Source organism: Homarus americanus, unplaced genomic scaffold, assembly GCF_018991925.1.
Source record: "Homarus americanus isolate GMGI-L3 unplaced genomic scaffold, GMGI_Hamer_2.0 scaffold22250, whole genome shotgun sequence".
Classification (NCBI taxonomy): domain Eukaryota; kingdom Metazoa; phylum Arthropoda; class Malacostraca; order Decapoda; family Nephropidae; genus Homarus; species Homarus americanus.
The window spans coordinates 461553-483730 of record NW_024741189.1 but is presented as its reverse complement, the minus strand read 5'-3'; the positions used below and the strand labels follow the sequence as shown (position 1 = coordinate 483730).

At 42.6% G+C, this 22178-nt stretch overlaps 1 protein-coding gene across 1 annotated transcript in view; it reads left to right on the top strand.

The window, feature by feature from the left end:
* The window catches only part of LOC121875712, a 102927-nt gene that overhangs the window by 46352 nt on the left and 34397 nt on the right, over positions 1-22178 (top strand). Inside the window, exon 2 of the mRNA XM_042380357.1 lies at positions 10582-12931. Within this exon, the coding sequence (XP_042236291.1) occupies positions 12097-12931 (835 nt within the window). The 5' untranslated portion in view covers positions 10582-12096. The remainder of the gene's footprint in view (positions 1-10581; positions 12932-22178) is intronic.

The window sequence follows — 22178 nt, the reverse complement described above, 5'->3', positions numbered from 1 at the left end:
GACAAAGATGGTGCCATTACACATCTTTGTTTTACCCCCATTTCGATGGGGAAGAACTCAGACTGAGTGTCATTGTGCAGGACATTGCCGTTCATGCCATCGTGGAGTTGCTTAACAATGGTGATGAATTTTGGTGGGAAGCCAAACCGGGTGAGGGTCTGCCAGAGGGCTTCCCTGCTGACCGAGTCGAAGGCCTTGGTTAGTAGGGTGTGTCATAGGAGGGAAGATCAGCTAAAACTAATGACCCATCACGTTTTTGGTAGATTTTAGTGTATATAAACAGAAAATAATTTCAGTTTCAATATTTTGCAACCTTTTGCTAGGTAAATTTTAGCGTGAAATTTATCGAAAATCTAACGTACAGCTGCATTAGTGCATTACAATTAAATATTGAACATTGCTTTCTGACTTCATTCTTTAACAACCCAACTAGCAATATTTTTTTCTGTTTCAGATTCTGATGCATTTATAAGTTGATAATATTTGCGATGGCTGCTTGTGTCAGGACGAGGAACCAAAAATCCAGCCATCTCAGTCACTATCTTGGGTCTGGGAGATAGCTCCTGAAGTCGGAGTTGCCTACATTGAGAGATGCTTTGAGATACGGTGTTTTAATCAGGCAAATCAGTGAAAAGAACGAAAGAACTTACACAAACAAGACATTGCCAGTGATATGACCAAAGCTGTCTTGGCACAGTACACTCTGGCTAACGCTCAGTTCAAGCTCCAGTCATAACAAGTCAGAAGAAGATTAGTGAGAGACTAGCAGTCATTGAAGTTGGGAAAAGGCAAGAGATATCTCTTTTGGGAGAGGAAAACTTGCAGTTAAGGACAGCTTTGCCAAGCAACTGGACCAGTTATTTGACATAATTACTTGCAAGTGCCCAATTGTTCTCTGTCCTGAGTTTTGATGCGATCGTGACTGTAAATCCGAGGCCCACATCTCCTGTATTTGCAAGCGTGAACTGAAGATTCCTGTGATCGAACTGGCATTTGTCAAAGCACAGAGAGAGAAGACTGGCAGTATAGGGGCCTCTCATGATTTCTAGCCAAGATATTCCGGAGTCCAAGAGACAGGAGGCTGCCACAGAGAGACAGAAGAGGAGAAGAGTTGCCGAGGAAAAGAGACTTGAGAAGGCCCAGGGTGAGGTAAAAGGCCGATGATTGGAGTCAAGCTGATTCAGAGTTTAATGACTTCCCCATGGCTGATCCGAGTGCTGACCAGGAGAATGGTGACTTTGTCCCTAACCCAGAAAATAATGATCCCAAACCTTCCAGGCATAAGATTCGAAATAGGAAAGATCCCGAGCATAGCTCTGGCCAGCATGCGACACCACACTGGTCTCAGAGAAACTGCAGAGATAGCAACAGCTGCCTGGATTGACGGTGGTTTGATAACACCTGATGATGTTCACCTGGTGATAGATCATAACAAAGTAAGGAGAGCTCAGGAGAAACTTGTCAGTAACCTAGAAGAGAGTTTGATAAGGGGATAAGAGAAAATGGAATCAATTGTTTGTTCTTTGATGGGAGAAGGGATGACACTAAAGTGTTCATGAAAGTTGGAGATTCTGACAAGTTGTTCCCTGCCATGGTGAAGGAGGAACACTACTCCTGCTGCAGTGAACCAGGAGGGAAGTATTTGTGGCATTTCACTCCAGAGAAAGATGACATCAGGAAACCAGCTGAGATAGTGGCAGATAACATTGTGAACTGGCTCAGAGAGGAACGTAGACCAGACCCTGCAGGCCATTGGAGGGGACAGCACCAACACGAACACAGGGTGGCAAGGGGGGGGTCATACAATGGATAGAGCGGAAGATTGGGAGGAAGCTGGTCTGGATTGTTTGTGACCTCCACACCAACGAGTTGCCACTCAGACATCTGATCCAGGAGCTGATGGCAAGACTCTTTCAAACAACAGATGGTCTGGTCCTCTTGGCAAGATGCTGGACTCTGCCACTGAGTTAGAAATAAACCGTTGGAAAAATCGCGAAGCCGGGTCTTCCCACTCGCCGTTGAGCTTGCGGTAATATTACCGTCATTGACGACCTGAGTACTGACCAGTACTATGGTTGGCAAGGATTTGCAGTGCCATCAAAACTGGGGTCATGCCTGATAGACTTGCTTACCTGCAGATAGGTCCAGTCTCACATTCTAGGTGGTCTACAACGGCTCTCAGGTTCTGCAGAATTTAGTCGCCATCATAAACTGAAAGGGAACCAGCTTCACAACCTGAGACTTATTGTCCAATTCATCGTGAGTGCTCCACTTGCCAAATTGGCTCACCACCAAGGTCGTTACCGAAGTTCTCCGAAGGTCCGAGGCATGTTCTCTTCCAGCTTGAGCTCCTGAGGAGTCAGCCAAGGAAGGTTGTCTGGGATTGTGGAGCAGACTGTGAGGAGAGTCTTTCCCTGGCATGCTCATCTCAGGCAGTTCTTGGCAGACAATGCTCTGCAGTAAGGATGAGGAGGAGAGAAGAGTGGCAGTCAAAAAGATCTTGGATATGAGACTTATGAGAGGATCTGGGCATGACGAATCAGTTGGTGACGATTCCTTCAGGGTCAGGAAGACTCCTGAAGTCAATCTAGGGCCAAGACCCTCACTGATCTCATAGATCTGGATAACAGCCAGGCTGGCAGTGAGCCCCCTCTTACCTGCAGCCTCACCAATGTTCAAGTCAGAGCTTTCCTGGACAACCCCATGCATGTCCCTGCCTGGCCCTCGCACACCCAGAGTATAGAGCGTTGTGTACAGCAAGTGAGCGAGGCCAGCAGTCACGTGTACAGCCAGGAGAGGAGGGAAGGCTACATCCGAGCTCAGGTGGTCAGCAGGGAGGTGATGAGTAGAAACAGAAGCAAGAAAGACATGTTCTCTATGGTGTGCAGCAACACCGGGTCGTAGTAGTAAAACCGGTTTTTGTATTTGATGATTTTGTTTTCTAAAGGAATATTAAATTTAATAAATGTGTCAAGATCATTCGTTTCACTATTCTGGATCATTTTCATCCTAATAAATTAACCTGATACATTTACTTTACTTTAAATAAGCTATTTAGTGGTGTTGGTAAAAGGGTGGGAATACTGAATTTTCATAAGATTTCAAGTTAAAATTTACCTAGCAAAAAATGAAAATTTTTCAAATCTGAAGATATCACATGATTCTGCACATAGAACTACATCATTAATACCATGGGCCGATTTTTCAAACTAAAAAAAAAAAATTCGCCTCCGTATGACACACCCTATTGGTTAGGTCAATGAAGGCAATGCACAGGTCATGACGCTGTTCTCTGCACTTTTGCTGTATCTGGCGGGTAGCGAAGATCATGTCAGTGGTGTCACGTGATGGTCTAAAGCCACATTGAGATTCTGGGAGGACTTTTTTCTTCCTCAGGAAGAAGTCTGTTTAGGAGGACTCAGGCGATAATTTTGCCAGCTACGAACAGCAGCGAGATCCCGCGGTAGTTGCCACAGTCTAACTGGTCTCCCTTGTTCTTATAAATATTAAGAGCTTTGGGGATTTCCTCCCTTTCCCATATATTCTCCAGGAGAGAGTGGAGATAGATGGTAGGCAGAGGTCCTCCTGCTGTATAGACCTCGGCTGGGATTCCATCAGGCCCTGAGGCTTTGTTATTTTCCATTTGTTTGATGGCAGTAGCTATCTCATCCAGGGATGGAGAATGATTGAGGTGGGTCAGCTCTGGATACTGAGAGACTTGCTGGGTAGTCAAGACATCCCATCACTTTAATGATCAGAAGGGGGCTGCGGCATGGAATTGGAATTGAAAAATTTGTGCATCTTGTGTTGAGCTGCAAGTTTTTGCGTTTCACGTGCCTTATTTTTAAACCAGTAGTTCATTAGATTGAGAAGTTCGCGCTGAGCCACCGCTTTCTTACTGTGGAAGGTATGAGCTTTGGTTCGAGACTGAGGGTGTTTTTGCCAGTCAGTTAAAGCAGCACTTTTATCATTGACGAGTACTGTACGTTGATTTCCAGATCGTGTTCATCAAACCAGTCCTGGTGTATTCTTTTGATCTTGCCGAGGGTCTCTCTCCAGGTTTTTGTCATGACAGTGTCGAAAATATCCATTCGGCACTGGGATTTGGGCTGTTTGTTGTCAGGTTGTATATCAGCCCATGTTCGAGCTGCTCTCTGAAAGTATGTGCTGCTGCTGGATCCTCCAGACGCTTGGTGTTAAAACCTCTTCTGGAGGTTTTTTTGCCTTCGCCGTTTTGGGGTGATGTGAAGTGAGTGCTTGGATCTGACGAATCGATGATCGGTGTCGCAGTGGTCTGAGCCATGCATAGCTTGGGTGATGAGGACGTATTGGCGACCTCTTTTTATGAAAATAATGTAGTCAATGAAATGCCAGTTTTTAGATCGTGGGTATTGCCATGAACCCTTGATCTTGTCGGCCTGCCTAAACAAGGTATTGGTGTTAGTGAGGTTGTATGCAGCACACTTGCTGAGGAGGAGTAGGCCGTTGGGATTACACTTGCCTAGGAGTATAACCTCTCTTCTCTGGGGATACAGGTTTGTACTCTGTCAAGGTCGGCATAAAAGGTTTCCATGATGTCATCCTCTGCATCCAGTGTTGGGGCATATGCACTGATGAAGAAGGGATGATATGAGTGATTCAATGGGACTCGTAGCGTTATGGCACGCTCTTTGATCCCGACAGGAATTTCATTTAGCCTAAGTAGGATCCATTGGTGGATGGCAAAGCGAACTCTATAAATGCGTTTTCTCTCCTCAGCAGATTTACAATCCAAAAGAGGGTATAGCCAGACCCCCGTTCTGTGAGTCGACCATCGTCTGGGAGCTGGGACTCATTAATGGCTGCTATGTTGATGTTATTCCTAGCCATCTCTTTCGCCACTAGGGCAGTTCTCCTTTCAGGACGCTTATTTGTGCTAATATCCAGAAGGGTCCTGACATTTCATACAGCGAATATAAGAGGTTGTATAGTTTGTTTTTGTTTCGAGTTCATAAGGATAACCTTACTGTATGCAATTGCCCAGTTAGGTTGGTTCTTTAGGCAGGCTTTAGGGCCCCCTCCCCATGTGGAGTGAGCAGAGTGGGTCCTCAAGAGGGTTGCTCAGTCAAATAGATAGGACCTGATTGCACTGCTGCCTAGATCCCAGTGCATTAACGACCATATTATCTATGCCGCCCTTGTGCAGAGTTGTGACTAGAGACTCCAGGCAGTCATCTCTACCTGTCCCCATCGCCACTCGTCCATCGCCATAGAACTTTTGGGGGTATAGGAGCTTTGATGATGAGAAGTATGAAGAGCTGGATGATGGCTGCAATGGAGTTGATTTATGTGGTGAGGCAGGAGCACAGGCTGCAACCACACATCTTGGCTCTCCTTTTTTTCTGATCCAGTGGTGCAAGTGTTGCAACGATTGGGGAGAGGAAGAGTTGCAATGGACTGCCGATATCCCAGTTTGTTGGGTTTCACGTCCATCATGCATTGCCTTCATTCGCTGTTGTAGTCATTGGGTTCCCATGTTGGTCACCTCTTCCTCCTATGCCGTCGATGGGATCTTGTCGTAGCTCTGTAAGCATGTCTGCCTGGTGCGGGGCTCCACCACAGATATTCGATCGGGGTTTACTCCTGTAGCCTTATACCTGCAAAGGTTAATCTGCAAGGCAGCAGGGCAGTGGTTGGTAGGAACCAGGACGTATCCACATTCCAGTGGGCCTATGCACCGTTCCTCTGGAGCCCACTGCTACTCTGAGAACCCCTTCTGGTGTAGCTTGGGCCCACGAGGCACCCAGTTACTGTGTTTTGCCATGAGGAGGCACAGCCATCTGCGGTAGCTGATAGCAAGAGGAAGCAAGCAGTGCTTCTACCTTAACACTAACATAATGCTGCAACACTAGACGAATTACACCACCCTGTGCACACACACACACACACACACACACACACACACACACACACACACACACACACAAGCGAGGGCACGCACACACATTTTCCAAATAGCATATTGTGTTAACTTTGAACTCCCAATATGACACTTGAACAGTTTAAACCATTATTAGGAAACTTTCCTAATTATTGTCTTAAGTTATATTACCCAGTGTACTTTATTTAGGTTAAGCTAGAATTGATTGTACAATGGTTGTCTAAGTTTACCATAATATAGTTTATTAGTCTTAGGTTAGGTTAAGTTAGGTTAGGTTAGGTTAGGTTAGGTTAGATTGGATGAGATAATGATTGGTTGATTTTGATTTCTTTATGGAGAGGCTGTTATGATATCAAATAGTCTCTGTATTTCCAACACTACCAGCATGTACTCCGGTCATCAGCAGCTCCCTGACGGTGACGTTTCACATTTTCACACTGGGTGTGATCCGCATCACCTTGGCCTGGACACACGAAGCCAGTGTCACCCAGGACCTGTTGTTTGCCTTCCAGAACGACCTGATCCATTCACACCTCCCTGGTGGTGTGAGGAGGCAGGTATGATAAAAGCCTCTCCCGCACCATGAGAACACTACCCTGACTTAGCCTCCATCCTGGGATCTTGAAACCAAAGGACGGCTAAATATTCACTCCGCCAAAGACAAATATTCATTCGGAGCATAAAGTACAACTGTCTATCCGATCAGTTATCGACAGCTGTGTATCCAGAGTCAGCTGAGATGATTTTGACCAGAGGAAATTCTTATCATAATGTTGAATAATACAAACAAACTTATGAGTAAGTTAACTAAGAGGAGCCAGTCAACATCATGTGTTCCCAGAGCTAACATTGGGAAGCCTTCTCGCAATAATATCTGGTGTAGCTCGGATGTAGTCGGAGTCCCAGGCATTATTTTGTTCCACTGTACTACTAAATACGTTGGTAGTTCTCGTCGTTGCATCATATCAAGATTAAGTTTAGTGAATAATATTTTAGATAATTATTCTCTTTCAGTTGTCCGGAAGAGACAAAGTGATGTAGAGATTGAACAATGTGAGTGCTTTTACGAACGAACAAGACAGTAGTTCAAATAGGTGTTCTTTTATGTCCTAACTGGAAGTAAATTTACAATTGTAACTTACAAATATTCTAACCACTATGACAACTGAAGTTTCGTCTGTAGAAGTAAATTGCAGAGGTTGACCTGTTGATATATATATATATATATATATATATATATATATATATATATATATATATATATATATATATATATATATATATATATATATATATATATATATATATATATATATATATTTAATTAGCCCAATAAACACGCGGACTTCTACATACAATCAACTCCTCAACCCACCAGGACTCGAACCCACGGCCCACGAGCGTGACCGGGGAACGGTAACCGCTGGACCACCAGGATATAAAAGCAGTCCTAGACTCTGTTATATTTCACACAAAGCCTGTTCAACGAGCTTATGGCGTGGTGAACCTCTAATGGGGACTACCCGTATCACGGCGCCATAAGCTCGTTCAACAGGCTTTGTGTGAAATATAACAGAGTCTAGGACTGCTTTTAGTATCCTGGTGGTCCAGCGGTTAGCGTTCCCTGGTCACGCTCATGGGCCGTGGGTTCGAGTCCTGGCAGGTTAAGGTGTTGATTGTATGTAGAAGTCCGCGTGTTTATTGGGCTAATGAAATATATATGGATCCTCGTGTTTCGAAGCCGGATTTGGTAAAACGTTACTCTGACCACCTACGTGTTACGGGTAGTCCCCATTAGAGGTTCACCGCGCCATAAGTTCATTGAACAGGCATTGTGTGAAATATAACAGAGTCTAGGACTGCTTTTAGTATCCTGGTGGTCCAGCGGTTAGCGTTCCCCGGTCACGCTCTTGGGCCGTGGGTTCGAGTCCAGGATTCGAAACCACGGCCCACGAGCCCATGACTGTGACCGAGGAACGCTACCTGTGGACCACCAGGATACTAAAAGTAGTCCTAGACTTTGTTATATTTCACACAAAGCCTGTTCAACGAGCTTCTGGCGCCGTGAACCTCTAATGGGGACTACCCTTATCACGTAGGCGGTCAGAGTAACGTTTTACCAAATCCGGTTTCGAAACATGGGCTCGTGGGCCGTGGGTTCGAATCCTGGCGGGTTGAGGTGTTGATTGTATGTAGAAGTCCGCTTGCTTTATTGAGCCAATGAAATATATATATATATATATATATATATATATATATATATATATATATATATATATATATATATATATATATATATATATATATATATATATATATATATATATATATATATATATATATATATATATATATATATTTCATGTAGATCCACAATGAAAACGTGGATAAGATAAATCTTGATAAAATCACACGGGAAAAGGGAAACAACGGAGCACCTTAGCTTTGTCTTTATTCAAGACATCTTCAGAGGCAACTGAAGATGTCTTAAAGACGAAAGCTAAGGTGCTCCGTTGTTTCCCTTTTCCGTGTGAAGATATATATATATATATATATATATATATATATATATATATATATATATATATATATATATATATATATATATGTATATATATATGTATATATATATATATATATATATATATGGGTAAACTGGAAGCACCCGGTAATCGAACTACCGAACTCCGTAACAGCATTTTTCCGGCGTTGGCGCTTGTCTGCCTTGGTTTGCAGTCTAGCTAACTCTAAAGCATTGACACCTTCTCGTGCGGTGCTCCTCCAAGCGTTACGATGTGGAGTAATCAACTCCCAGGTGAGCCGATCGGTTTTGGCACTTTTTCAGGTTTGTCTTAAGACTATCCTTATAACTTTTCAATAGCCCGCCGGCGTTACGTTTACTATTCGCTCACCCCATTTGGGGTGAGCAGAGTGGCTCCCAGAAAGGGCTGCTCAGCCGCACAGACAGGACCGGATAGACACTGCTGCCTAGATCCCATGTATAGAATTGTGACTAGAGACTCCCGGCAGTTATCTCTGCCTGTCCCCATCGCCATTTGTCCGTCGCCATATGACTTTTGGGGGTATAGGGGTTTTGATGATGATAAGAAGTATGGTGAACTGGATGAGTCGATTTATGCTGTTAGGCAGGAGTGCAGGCTGCAACCACACATCTTGGTTCTCCCTTTTCCTGATCCAGTGATGCACGTGTTGCAACGACTAGGGAGAGGGAGAGTTTCAATGTTGGGTTTCGTCTTTGTACCCTGCCCATCAGGCATTGCCTTCATCCGCCGGTGTAGTCGTTGGGTTTCCATGGTGGTCACCTCTTCCGCCTACACCACCGTTGGGGTCTTGTTGGAGCTCTGTAAGCATGTCTGCCTCATGCTGGGCTCCAACGCAGATATTTCGTTCAGGGTTTACTCCTGTAGCCTTATACCTGCCAAGGTTAATCTGCAAGGCAGCGGGGTGGTGGTTGGTAGGCGCCAGGACGTGTCTACGTGCCAGTGGGCCTATGCGCCATCCCTCTGGGGCCCACTGCTACTCTGAGACCCCCTGCTGTTCTAGCCTGGGCCCACGAGGCACCCAGTTACCGTGTGTTGCCACGAGGAGGCACAGCAGGAGTCTTGATGGTGAGGAGGCTGTGCACTGGCAGGGGAAGACTTATGCAAGCTGCTTCTCTGTTCACCACGAGGGCGAGCCAGCGGCAGCAGCTGAAAGCGAGAGGGAGCAAGCAGAGCTTGCACCTTAACACTAACATGATGGTGCCACTCGAGACGCATTTCACCAACCTGTGTGTGGCTGAACACACACACACACACACACACGCACACACACACACCCACACAAAACACACACAAACACACACACACACACACACACACACACACACACACACACACACACACACACACACACGGAGTCCTCTGTAACATATAGGCATACATACACACAGCCCTCTATAACACCTACGCACACACACACTCCTTTGCAACACATGCACACACACATTCTCTATTGGGTGTGGTAAGCAAGTCCTTGACCACCGGGAAGCGTGAATTATTATTTGTAATCTACGGAGTTTAATGCCATAACTTCAACTTAACACTGGCAGACGCGTTATGTAACAGCAGCACCTGTCAAATCGATTATTTTTACCAACCATAAGTCTCCCTGTCTACTTATGTACATTTCTGTGACAAGAATTAAATGGGTAATTCATCCCTGCAAGAGGATGTATAAGTGATGAAAACAACAATAAAAGCAAAGGCAGAGAAAACTAGGAAGGCTTTAAAGGTCAGATACTGTTACCAGTGATAAAGAAGAACGTAAAGAAAAAATAATAATCTAAGAGACAAACAATAGACGGTTTGTTATTAATTATCATCCTACAAGGAAACGGGGAATGCAAAAATCTGGGTTTTTGTTGTTGTTGTTGTACAAAGTGAAAAGAGAGAGAATCTCTTTCTTAATCTTTAATAATTCTTGTTTCTTGTAAGAACTTACCTAGAATATATATTTAAATAACTTAGCTGTTGAAGTACATTGATACATTAACACTATATGATAAAAGGGGTTGGTTGTAATTCTTTGTTTTCCACTGAATGTGAAAGCTGGGGGTTGATGGCTCTTCTAAGACCTTATTTTCTTCCTCAAATTTCCAGGTTAGTGCCTGCAGCGTGACCGGAGGCGGCGAGGGGTGCACCGTCGGCCTCTTGCAGCACCAGTCGTCTCTCAGACGCTGCTGAGACAACACATTGCTGTTCCAACATCTCTTCATTCTTGAACGCTACCGCTCGTGAGAAATGTGAGACAAGATAGAATAATACCGAGGCTGCGTAGTCATACTTGAACACTGTAAGACTGGCGTAGACCGATTCAGCAACACCAAGACTCCTGCACGAAGAGACAACAACCTCAAAAAGGTTCACCGAGAACCTCTTTATGTCGAATGAAGTGGTGGTGGCAGCTGAGTGATCGCTGTTAACACAGTTCCCCAAGAGAAGAGTCTCAAAAACACGGCTTGTTGACTGCCGTGACTTAACAATACTGACACGGATTTGAAAACTGCTTGTGTAATCTGGCATCGCACTGTGTTCTGCAAGGCTTCACCTACCTCTCCCTCCCTTCCCGAAGTTCTGCCACTTTCCTGACAACAAACAATTAAAGTCCATCATCTCTTTCTTCTGTCCATCTCCATTTTTTAGAGACTACCCGTGACCGCCTCCTCCAAGTTCCTCCTGGCCACTAACACATCGGCTGCCATTGACCCTCCTTCAGGAAATATGAAAACGCCCCCGCCGCTACAAAAAAGTTGCTGTGCATCCTTTGTCAGCCGCTCCAGGTATTAGAAGTTCCGTACAGTGGCCTCCATAATCCTATTAGCTCGTTGACGGTTCATAGTACTGTCCCGCTGGACCGCCTTGGAATATTCAAGCCATAAGAAATTGGGACACATAAGTGAAAAAGCTGGCTGGCTTAGCTTCCTCCCGGTGCCACACTTCACGCGCGTTGCATCCGGGAGCTGGGCCAGTATTGTGACGTCACTTCCTCGCCACGGGTACGATATGTTGAGTGAATCAGGCGACGACACACAAGTAAATTAATCTATTATACAGACGTTTTATTTTAATTTCTTACTAATTTCAAGACTTGCATGTGAAGTAAATGTCCATTAAATAAACGAAAAAAAGAGTTGAAGGCGAGGTGAAAAAAGGGGCATTCGGCAGCTCCCAGTAGGTTCTTTCCCGCGCTGCCGCCAGAGTCCCAAGGTGATCTCGACGCGACAGTCCGTTGCAAGCTGCCAGTTCAGTGTACACCGCGGACGCTGCTGTCACACGCTGCCGGTCTGGGACACTTTAACCTCTTGAAGGTGTGCCAGTCTACACCTTACACAACGCGGGTGTTGCTGTTAACGTTATTACTGAGTTACAATTTGTGATTGCTTTCGAGTGTATTTAATCTGACGTGTTAAATTATTGATAAATCACGATTGTGTGTACATATCTTAGTATTTTAGAAGTATTTATTTTTTCACATCAATGCTGGCGTTGTATTTTTGCTGTAACTCTCGCAATTAGACAAGAGAATTTATATCCACAGCCAACTATGGTATAGTGGATAATATCGCAAGTGATAAAACATTTTTAAACGTGTCTTCGTATTTCATCTTGACTACTATGGCGCCTAATATACCCTTAAAAGATACGTGGGGAGAGAGCGAAGAATCGAGCAGGGAGATGTTGGTGGAGGTGTCTGAACCTCCAGTGGTAGATGTACCGGAGGTTTTCCTCCCTCACCTCCCTCAGCATTTCCAGGACCCTGACAGCCCCAACTTACACCTTCTGCAGCGCACAGAACCCCGCAGAGGAACACAAAAACCCACCACCAGAATTCCAAGCACGAGCACTAGGTCGACCCTCCGAGCCCTCAGACCCTCCAGTGAGACAACTCGGCCGGACGAGGTATTCAGTGAGCCGAGCAGTGTCAGGGTGTTGGGAGACGCGGCTCAGGTGACTGGCGTGAATGTGGGCGGCAGGAACCCGAGGCTTCGCCCACAATACAATGACAAAGAGGTGTTACAAGGAACAGCCGTGTCGTCTGTAGTGTCAGCGTTGCCTCCAAGCAGTACGCTGACTCCTAACAACCAACAGAACTCCAATAACTCACAAGAGCCTCACAACCGACAAAACCCTAGCTTCCGGCAGTCTCCCAGGGAGGGCCTTACTGGGAGCAGTTTTCATTTTACCAAAGATCCACTCTTCGGGACAGTAGGAGAGACAAGAAAGGTGACACTTGACCAAGCGCCGAATACACCTTCCACCTACTCCACGTCTTCACCCGCAACGAGCACTCAGAGGATAGATCCTGGTGTCCTCAAGCTTCCAGGTCACGAGCCAGAAGCTCCTGCCGACCTGGTGCTCGTACATCACGAACGAGCTATTGATACCCGCAACCAGACAGGTCTTAACGGGATCTTCGTGAGGGACGACTCCACTGCACTTACCCCTGAAGGTAGGTCATGTCACGTTAGTTACATTACTGTGCATATTAACCTCTTGAGTACAGTGATCTAACCCTTTCAATGAGAGGACCTAACCCCTTGATGTTAACTCCTTAAGTAAGATGATTTAGTCCCTTAAATACGAGGACTCAACCATTTGAGTTAGATGTTTGATTTAAACTTATGAGTATGATGATAAACCTGTATGGTATGTATCCTAACTCTTTGAGTACTATGGTCTAATCCACTTGAGTACAAGGCCTTAATAACCGCTTGAATACGAGAGCTTAGATCGTCCTGCTCGAAAGATTAACCTATATTTGTCATGAGGTTGCGTGTTGCCAATGCCATTACGACACATCTGGAACTACAATAACAATACACAAGCTATTATACAACATAAAGTACAACTATAATATATATAAAATACACCAGCTGTTATGAACTACAACAATTAATCGTCTAATAACCAGATGTCATAACAATACATTAGATGACAAAAAATTCACGAGCTGTCAAAACTGATGATAAATTTAAGTGTTTTTATTGCCTCTTCTTTTCAGGTAACTTAAGGTTCTAGCAAGCTTTTCTTTTAGCTAACATCAGTGCATTTTATATGGGTGTTACGTCACAGGTTAGGCAATAGCATTAGGGATTGAATTGAAAAGCAAGTTATTATTAAATTCTTTACATGACTTAATATAATATATTAAGTCATGTAATTTATTGAATATTATGTACAAACTAGTAATCTGTACTTTGGTTGATTCATAACTTACTATTGTTTGTGTTACCGCAAAAAAATTATAGTTATACATATCTATTTTTAGTATGTGTGTGTGTGTGTGTGTGTGTGTGTGTGTGTGTGTGTGTGTGTGTGTGTGTGTGTGTGTGTGTGTGTGTGTGTGTGTGTGTGTGTAAAAATTAAAAGTGCTGCTTTGTATGAAAATGCGTTTCTCAACGAGAACTGTCAATAGGAAAATGAATAACTGTAAACCTTGGGTTAAAATAATTCTCTTTCAGTGAACACAGAACCTGAGTGTTCCAATTCTTACTGTAATTAACTTGCATGTCCGTCGGTTGGAAAGCCGGAGGGAAAGACCGGCGGTGGAGCTGCGTAAGAAAGGCTCTTGTAATTGTCGGGTCCAGCATGGCTACAACCTGGGGGAATAATTATATTTCTAGACTTATGTGAAGGTCACGAGTATATGTTTGCCTTTCACGGCAATACTGGCTAGATCTTAGCACTTAAGTATTCCACAGTGTAATTTGGGATTAACATTTTAGTTGGTTATATTTTCCTGGGCCCAAGGCTTTGAAATGTCTGACATACATGATCACTGTACAGTACGTTAGCTTTGTTTTTGCAACGTTTGCAATATCACGAAATTTATGTAATTTTGATGGTAATAGTTCATCGTTTCGGATATCTTTGGGGGAAATTATCGCTAAAGAAAAATTTATTTCATTCCAACCAGCGATAAATCCTCAATATGGTTAGTTACAGTCGTGGGCAATGTAGGGTTAGAATAAACTACTTGTTAATGAACATATGCATTGTTGCTTACAGTTCAGGCTATTGAAACATCAATATACCTGTATATATATATTTCTAAGCATCAACGGTGAGATAAAGCCTTACCTGACAGTTTATAAGGTGTTCTTTAATAACCTTTGCAGTTACAATACCTAAAAATAAGCCCTAGTGACGGATACTTAATAACCTACGACACAATCACCAACAAAGTGCGCACGGCGACAAATTAACGACTAGCACCTCCACAATCAGTGTTTTACAGCTCCAAGGACACGTCACCAGTATTGTTCGTCGTCAGTGTTATGTCTACAAGAATAAGGAAGCTGGCGTTTAACAAGTTATGTATTTACTAGGCACGCGATGATAGTTGTACATGCGCATGTATTATTTTTCATTCGTCTTTATGAATTTAGAGTATTCATTGGATATTTACAGTATACTACAAACGAAAGATAAATACTTTTCGTAAAACTTTGCTAAGATGCAAAAATATTTTAGGGAATAATCAACAATGGGGATCTATCTGGCCACAAAGACAAATGTCAAGGCTGGCATGTTCAGGCGATGAACTAGTAAAGCTATAATAACACTTGTCTATATCTAGTAAACACACACACACACACACACACACACACACACACACACACACGGCACGATGAAAAACTTTCTGTAATTACGAGTGAAAGTTGTCACCGATTAGTGAAATTAAGACTTTATGGCTAGCAGTAGTTGAAACCCTTATATTATTAATTAGTTTCCAAAGCAAATGAGACAGACAGAAAGAAACAAACGAAGAAGAGAGAGAGCGAGAAGAGTCAGATAAGGAAAGAGGAAACTCAAAGCCAGTTAATGGAATCACGGTACGAACCTCTGTCCTGTATGGCAGTGAAAAGTGACATTACCCACATGAATCTGACCGACGTATATGTATGTATGTGTGCGTGTGTGCATGTATATGTACGTGTACATGTATATGTGTATGTATATACGTATATGTATGTATATGTGTGTGTGTGTGTTTACATATATGTATATGTACTGTCAATGAATATGATGCAACTCTTTGTGTACGAACCTCTGTCCTGCATGGCAGTGAACAGTGACATTATCCATTTGAACCTGACCTATATACATTTATAGTTGTTAATGAATATGATGTATTTCTTTGTGTGTGAACCTCTGTCCTGCATGACAGTGAGAAGTGATACCACCCTCAGTGTCAAGACCTGACTGAATTACTCAGAATAGGCAAACTGTACTACAAGCTCAGCCAATAAATTTGTTAAACTAAAGGACCCAGGTAAGTGAGGTAAACAGAACTAATTAACCTGAAGTATTCAACCTCTTTTGCCTCTCCTTCTGAACGCCACATCTCACACCCCCGTCTCTAGCCTCTCTACCAACACCCACGTCTCCCTTTCTTTTCTCTTCATCAACACTTCCCACCTCACACCGACTCACCAACAGCAGCGTTTACTTCGCCTGTTTTTTTCTGCACGATGTACATCGTATACTCTTGTACAGTCTACAGTATGTACATCGTTTGTATACCTGCACTATTATATGCTTTGTATATCTGCATTCTGCATAAATGCTGAATCAATGTGAATTGGTATGACAAATTATCTATCTATCTATCTATCTATCTATCTATCTATCTATCTATCTATCTATCTATCTATCTATCTATCTATCTTTTAGCTATCTATTTATCTATCTAACCTATCTATCTATCTTTCTATCAATCTATCTAGCTATCTATCTTTCTACAGTATCTATCTATCTATCTATCTATCTATCTATCTATCTTTCTACAGTATCTATCTATCTATCTATCTATCTATCTATCTTTCTACAGTATCTATCTATCTATCTATCTATCTCTCGGTCTGTCCGTCTAATTTATTTAATCTATCCAATTTCTTTGTCGATCTGTGAGTCTAATCTCCCCCACGCCTCTGCCACACGGGATCACAGACCTTTTCCCCACACTGGTTATTGCAGGATGTTGAGTCATGTATTATCCAGGACTTGCAGCTCGTGACCAACAGTACAGAGTGGGTTAGCTCATATTGCCATTTTATCTGAAGAGGTCTGGTAGCGTCTGTCTGTCTGTCTGTCTGTCTCAGTGTATAGCGTGTCTGCTTGTCTGTAGGAAAGACGTTATGTATTGCTGTTGGTTCTTTGGTGGATAGAGATAATAAAGTTGTTGTTATTTTCCTGTACCTGTAATCATGGCGATTGTGTTGAGCTTACGTAAGCCTTTTTTTTTATACTTACCGTTTCAAAATATACAGTACTTTCACTTTGAGGTATAGTCTTCACCCTACACATTAAGATCAACAAAACTGTGATATTTAAAACCCGAGAGAGAATGGCACGGCAGGAGGATTGATTTCTTAACGCACCATCTAGAGTAGGTCATCATACTCTTCCTCTTCCTCCAAGCATCTCCTCCACCTCCACCACTCCCTCCTCTTCCACTAATCCCCTCTTCCAGTCACCTTGGTCTTCTTTCCTCCTTCCCCTGCGGTCAATTCTTTTCCCATCCTCCATGTCCCTCCCAAGCATCCCCGTCCCTCCCCCACTCTCCAAGTCCCTCCCTCACCCTTCCCGTCCCACCGTTGTTTTGCCAGCGAACACACAGGCTTTCGACACGAGAGAGTAATGGGGGTGAGTCGACGACCAGTGACACGTTTGTCGATTGGTCTTGGTTTTGTTTACCTTTTGTTGTGAAGGCTCAAGAATTTGTTACAAGGACTTGGCATACACACGCACGTCTGTTTACACACAAATGCAAGTATATACGTAGTGACACGTCCATGCATGTATACACAGATATGACTGATTGACACTCACATACGTTCATTATATATATATATATATATATATATATATATATATATATATATATATATATATATATATATATATATATATAGATAAAATCACACAGGAAAAAGGGAAACAATGGAGCACCTCCTTAGCTTTCGTCTGTTTTTGTTTTTTTTACCTGGCTTGGCAGGACTAGTTACGTCGCCCTTTCTTATACGCTCCACTTGTGTTTGCGGTGGTGGTGGTGTGTGGATTATTTTTATTTATTGTCCCGCACGGGGGCTAGCTTATTGGCAACCCCCCCCCCCCCTTACACCTTGCGCAAGGTGAAGCGCAAAAGCGTTTACAACGCCCATCTGGGAAGTATGCGTAGTTCATGCTTGTCTTTATGGCTCATGCATTAAGGGCGTAAAAGCCTGAAGGGTCATGGGTTTTGTCAGCAAGTTACATAAAGTGACAGAATGATGAGTGTGTGGGGGGGAAAATTCCCGGTACATTTCATCTGCTTATGGCAAATCGTGGCAGGTCCTTAATAATGTCAAGTGACAGGCCTGTCTCTAGGAAGAGGGATATCTGCTCAGGGAGGGAAGAGGTGTTGGTAACGGCTGGGGACCTGAAGGAGGAGCTCATAGGGCAAGTGAGGATGTAGTGAGAGAGGGTGTGGGAGTCGGGTTGACCACAAAGTTTATAAGGAAGCTCCGGCGTTCAGTGCGATCATAGGTCGCCCCCTCATGAATGCCCGCGAGGATGGCTATGCTTTCAGTGTCAGTGGAGGAGGCCCATTCGTGGACCCTGATTTTCCTGCAGGCCTGACTGCTTTTAGTGTCCTAGTGGTGTAGAGGTAACGTTCCCCGGTCACACACATAAGATCGTGGGTTCGAGTCCTGGCGGGGTGAGGTTGTTGATTATATGTAGAAGTCCGAGCGCTTTATGGGCTAATGAAATATATATGGAACCTCGTGTTTCGAAGCCGGATTTGGTAAAGCGTTACTCTGATCACTTACGAGGCACGGGTAGTGTCCTCTTGGAGGTTCACGGCGCCATAAGCTCGATGAACAGGTTTTGTGTGAAATATAACAAAGTCTAGGACTGTTTTAGTGTCCTAGTGGTCTAGAGGTAACGTTCTCCGGTCACACACATAAGATCGTGGGTTCGAGCCCTGGCGGGGTGAGGTTTTATATATATAGATATATAATATAGCATTTTACAATAAAGTAATTCTTATAAAATATTTACTTCACAATCATATCTTCATTTAGATAAAACACGGGTGTTTACGGTGTGATGACAACAACAAAATATACTCGGCTAATTCTTCACTTAATGACAAACAATTATAGGCAATCGTATAATAATTATCCCTAAGTACATGGCCAGTAAAATCCGGCGGTCCTCTGCATTGATCCAGAAACTGCGAAAAGCTCGAAAATACCACCGCTCATACCCGAGACCTCGTATAAAAAAAAGAGACAGAATTCGTAATGATTAATGCTGCATCTCATTCAGATGAGATACGACCCTCGGTGCTTCACGCCTGCTACACTCAGCCTTGAGCCTGGAAGAAAGCCTCCCTCCACCACACTCGTGTTCCAGTTCCGTTTCGTCCCTCGCTCGAGAGTTTTTGTTTTAATGTCTTACTGCCTTACGGCTTTCTATAGATTTACGTTATGTGGATAATAAGTATTATTTGCTCTTCCATTACTGTTTCTCTCACTTTCTGTTCGTCTATCTTTCTAATTATGTCTCAACCTATCTTTCTCTATCTTTCTCTAATCTTTCTTTCTCAGTTATCAGATATTATGGTAAGTGAAGTAAAAATCTTGAATACTGGAGCCCACAGTGATATGCTGTTAAATTGTAATACAATAAAACCTCTGTTTAACGGACTATATAAAGAGGAAAGTCTGATATGTCAAGGGTCCGTTAGATGTGAAACCTCCATCTAATGAATTGTACGTACAGTATATAGAGAGAAGTACGTTATATGGAAGTTTTACTGTAACATCCATCAACAAGCTGAGGTTTGTGAGCAGAGAAAGCAAGGTCAGTTTTCACACCAGACGACAACTATTGTAACTCACGAACGATACACCAACTTGTCAACGATTCAGAAGACGGTAATATGAGTATCATTGTACATTATATAGAAGAATGTAAACTTGTAGCATTAAACCTTCGCTGCATGACACTGGGCTCACTGCACCAAGAACTTTCGGATCATATGAAGATCTTCCCCCCCAAAGTATCCAACTGAAGATCCACCCCCCCAGTCGCGCTCATATGAAGATCCCCCCCAACATATAATATAAATAAACAACATAAGGATTAAATAATATAACATTATTCAGATTACTTTCATGTTACACTAAATACTGCAAAAAATTTATGTGGTCATAGGTAAGGTCAGGTAAGGTCAGGTTTGGTCATTGGTCAGGTCAGATCCTCCCATCCAGGCTAGATCATATGAAGATCCTCCCCCCCAAGTAGGTTTGGGGGGAGGATCTTCATATGATCCGAACTTTCTTAACAACGTGTTGGTTCAGAACAATAATATTTATAGTATTCAAAAGTTTGTTACTACTGTCCAGTGTCCCTTATCTGTGTGCCCAGAGAACATGGGTCAGTATATAATACACTTGTACTAATAAGGCTTTATGGCAACTCAAACATCAATAATTATATCTCATCTTGTGATTAATTGAATTCAATATTCAGGAAAGATCAGTTTCAAGATTTTAATAATCTGTAATATACTAGATAATAAGTAGTAGTACGTGGTAATGACCACTGCACGGGCAGTGAACAACATAATTATCAATCATCATCGGAAACAAACCAATATATATACTGTATATTTATTATACATAATTAATATCTCTTAAGTTAAAGTCTGGCTTAGGGACAACTTCCCAACGTGTAGTATCACTGTTGTCAGTGTTGGTGGTGTCAGGGACTCTTCACCTAAACTTCGTGTTGTGGTCTTGTAAATATTATGAAAATGTTTAGTTCTCGCGGAGAAGATTAAAAAATGCTTGGCAAGCTGACCTCTACCGCCTATGTAGTAAATTATATTAAAATTTTCCTTATTTACTGTTAGCATAAATGCCCTCTTTACAAAACGTGTTTACTGTACACCCAATAAAAAATATTCGGCACACTTATTGCCTGATACAATATGACACGCGTGCCGAATTATTTTTAGTGGGTGTACATGGAAATAAATCTGTGAAAATGTCTGACTATACACAATGTTTAGGTTGTATTTTAAGATCGTAGATTATCTAGCATTTACAAGACACAAGGCTCTGGTATTTTACACACACCACAGGCTGCGGTTGACTCAATCATTTTTTAGATTTGGTTTTTAGTTGTGTGCTGCTTTTATGTGTTTCTGTGCTTTATTAGTTCCTTGTGGTTATATATTTTTTTTTCCTAAAGCACTTTTTATCTGTTTTTTTCCGTTCTTTTCAGTCTCCTAAACAGAGTGACTATATTTCCTGATGACATGATAAGGGCGTTCTTATAAAGACAAATTGGATGCTTCTTCCGTTGTCATTTCATTGAAATCATTTAAGAGTTATCGCAGTAGTATATGTCGCCAACCTTGCTCTACGACCGGAAATTCATGAAGGAAACTTATAATGAGCTTGAAATATGCAGCTGAAGCCTTGTCTTGTAGAGGGTATTTAACCACTCCATAAGTCCAAATGAGGACAGGGCAGTATACTACTCCCACCCTCACCTTCCACAAGTCCAGAAATACTCGCCAACTTGACGTACAGTTTACCGAGTGTAGGAACGCCTCCACTATGACTCGGCGAGGCTGTTTCCGTTCACTACCACACCGTTGACTCAGAAGAGACAATACAAGGTCGTACAGTTTATAATAAGAAACTGTGGAGATCTATGTCAGCCACAACGGTCCACCTTAGATTAAAAAATAGTTGATATAAGATCAAATTTAACAAGTCACAATCTAGTGAGTCCTTAACGAAATTCTGTAATAAAATTTTAATAAACATACAATTGTAACATCACACTAGTCATTGCCAACCAAAGTAACCATAGTGCAACCTCATCTTAAACCCTAGGTTAGCTTAGTTAGCCAACAAACTCTGTAATAGGTAAAACAAGGGGTGTCGTCCCCTCTGTTTAACTCACAAAAAATTATTTTCCAACCTTTCCCCCCACGACTATCTGTCGTGACTTCTCTATCCTTCAAATCTGGCTGTGCCTTTAGCTATAACATGTCTTCCACCCTTTTCCTACCTTAACATAAAAAAAGAGGAAAAAGGAAAAAGCAAAACAAAAACAGTCCCTGTACCTCTGTATTTACATAACTGAGGAAAAACTGTTCGATTCTGCGGTTGTAAAGAGGATCTAGTCAGCGGCAATGACGTAGGATGTGATTAGGACAAAGAAAGTGTGAGAACATTAACATAGTTGGTGACGTTACGTGGACAAACTGATTTAACGACAGCATGGAAGTAAATAGCGATTCAGCAAATTTTATTTTTAACTTGAATGAGCAGGTTAACACAACGTGATGTGATAAAGCAATTATTTACTTATGCTGGTAGTTAGCAAGTGATGCACCGATAACTGTGGCTTGTGTGCTTCTCTCTCTCTCTCTCTCTCTCTCTCTCTCTCTCTCGTATTCATGGCTACGAGTTTCCTGTATCGTTCATCCATCTGACAGTCTTTGTCTTGGCCTTCAGATGTTTATCATTATGGATATATTGTTAAAAGGATGAACACTATATTGATAGATAATATTATTCAATATATCTTGTAGTAAAGGTCGTCTCTAGGTCACTTAATCGTCATATACGCTCTTGGACAATGGGAAGCAATATCAGATTAATTGTGGGGTTGTATCAACTTCA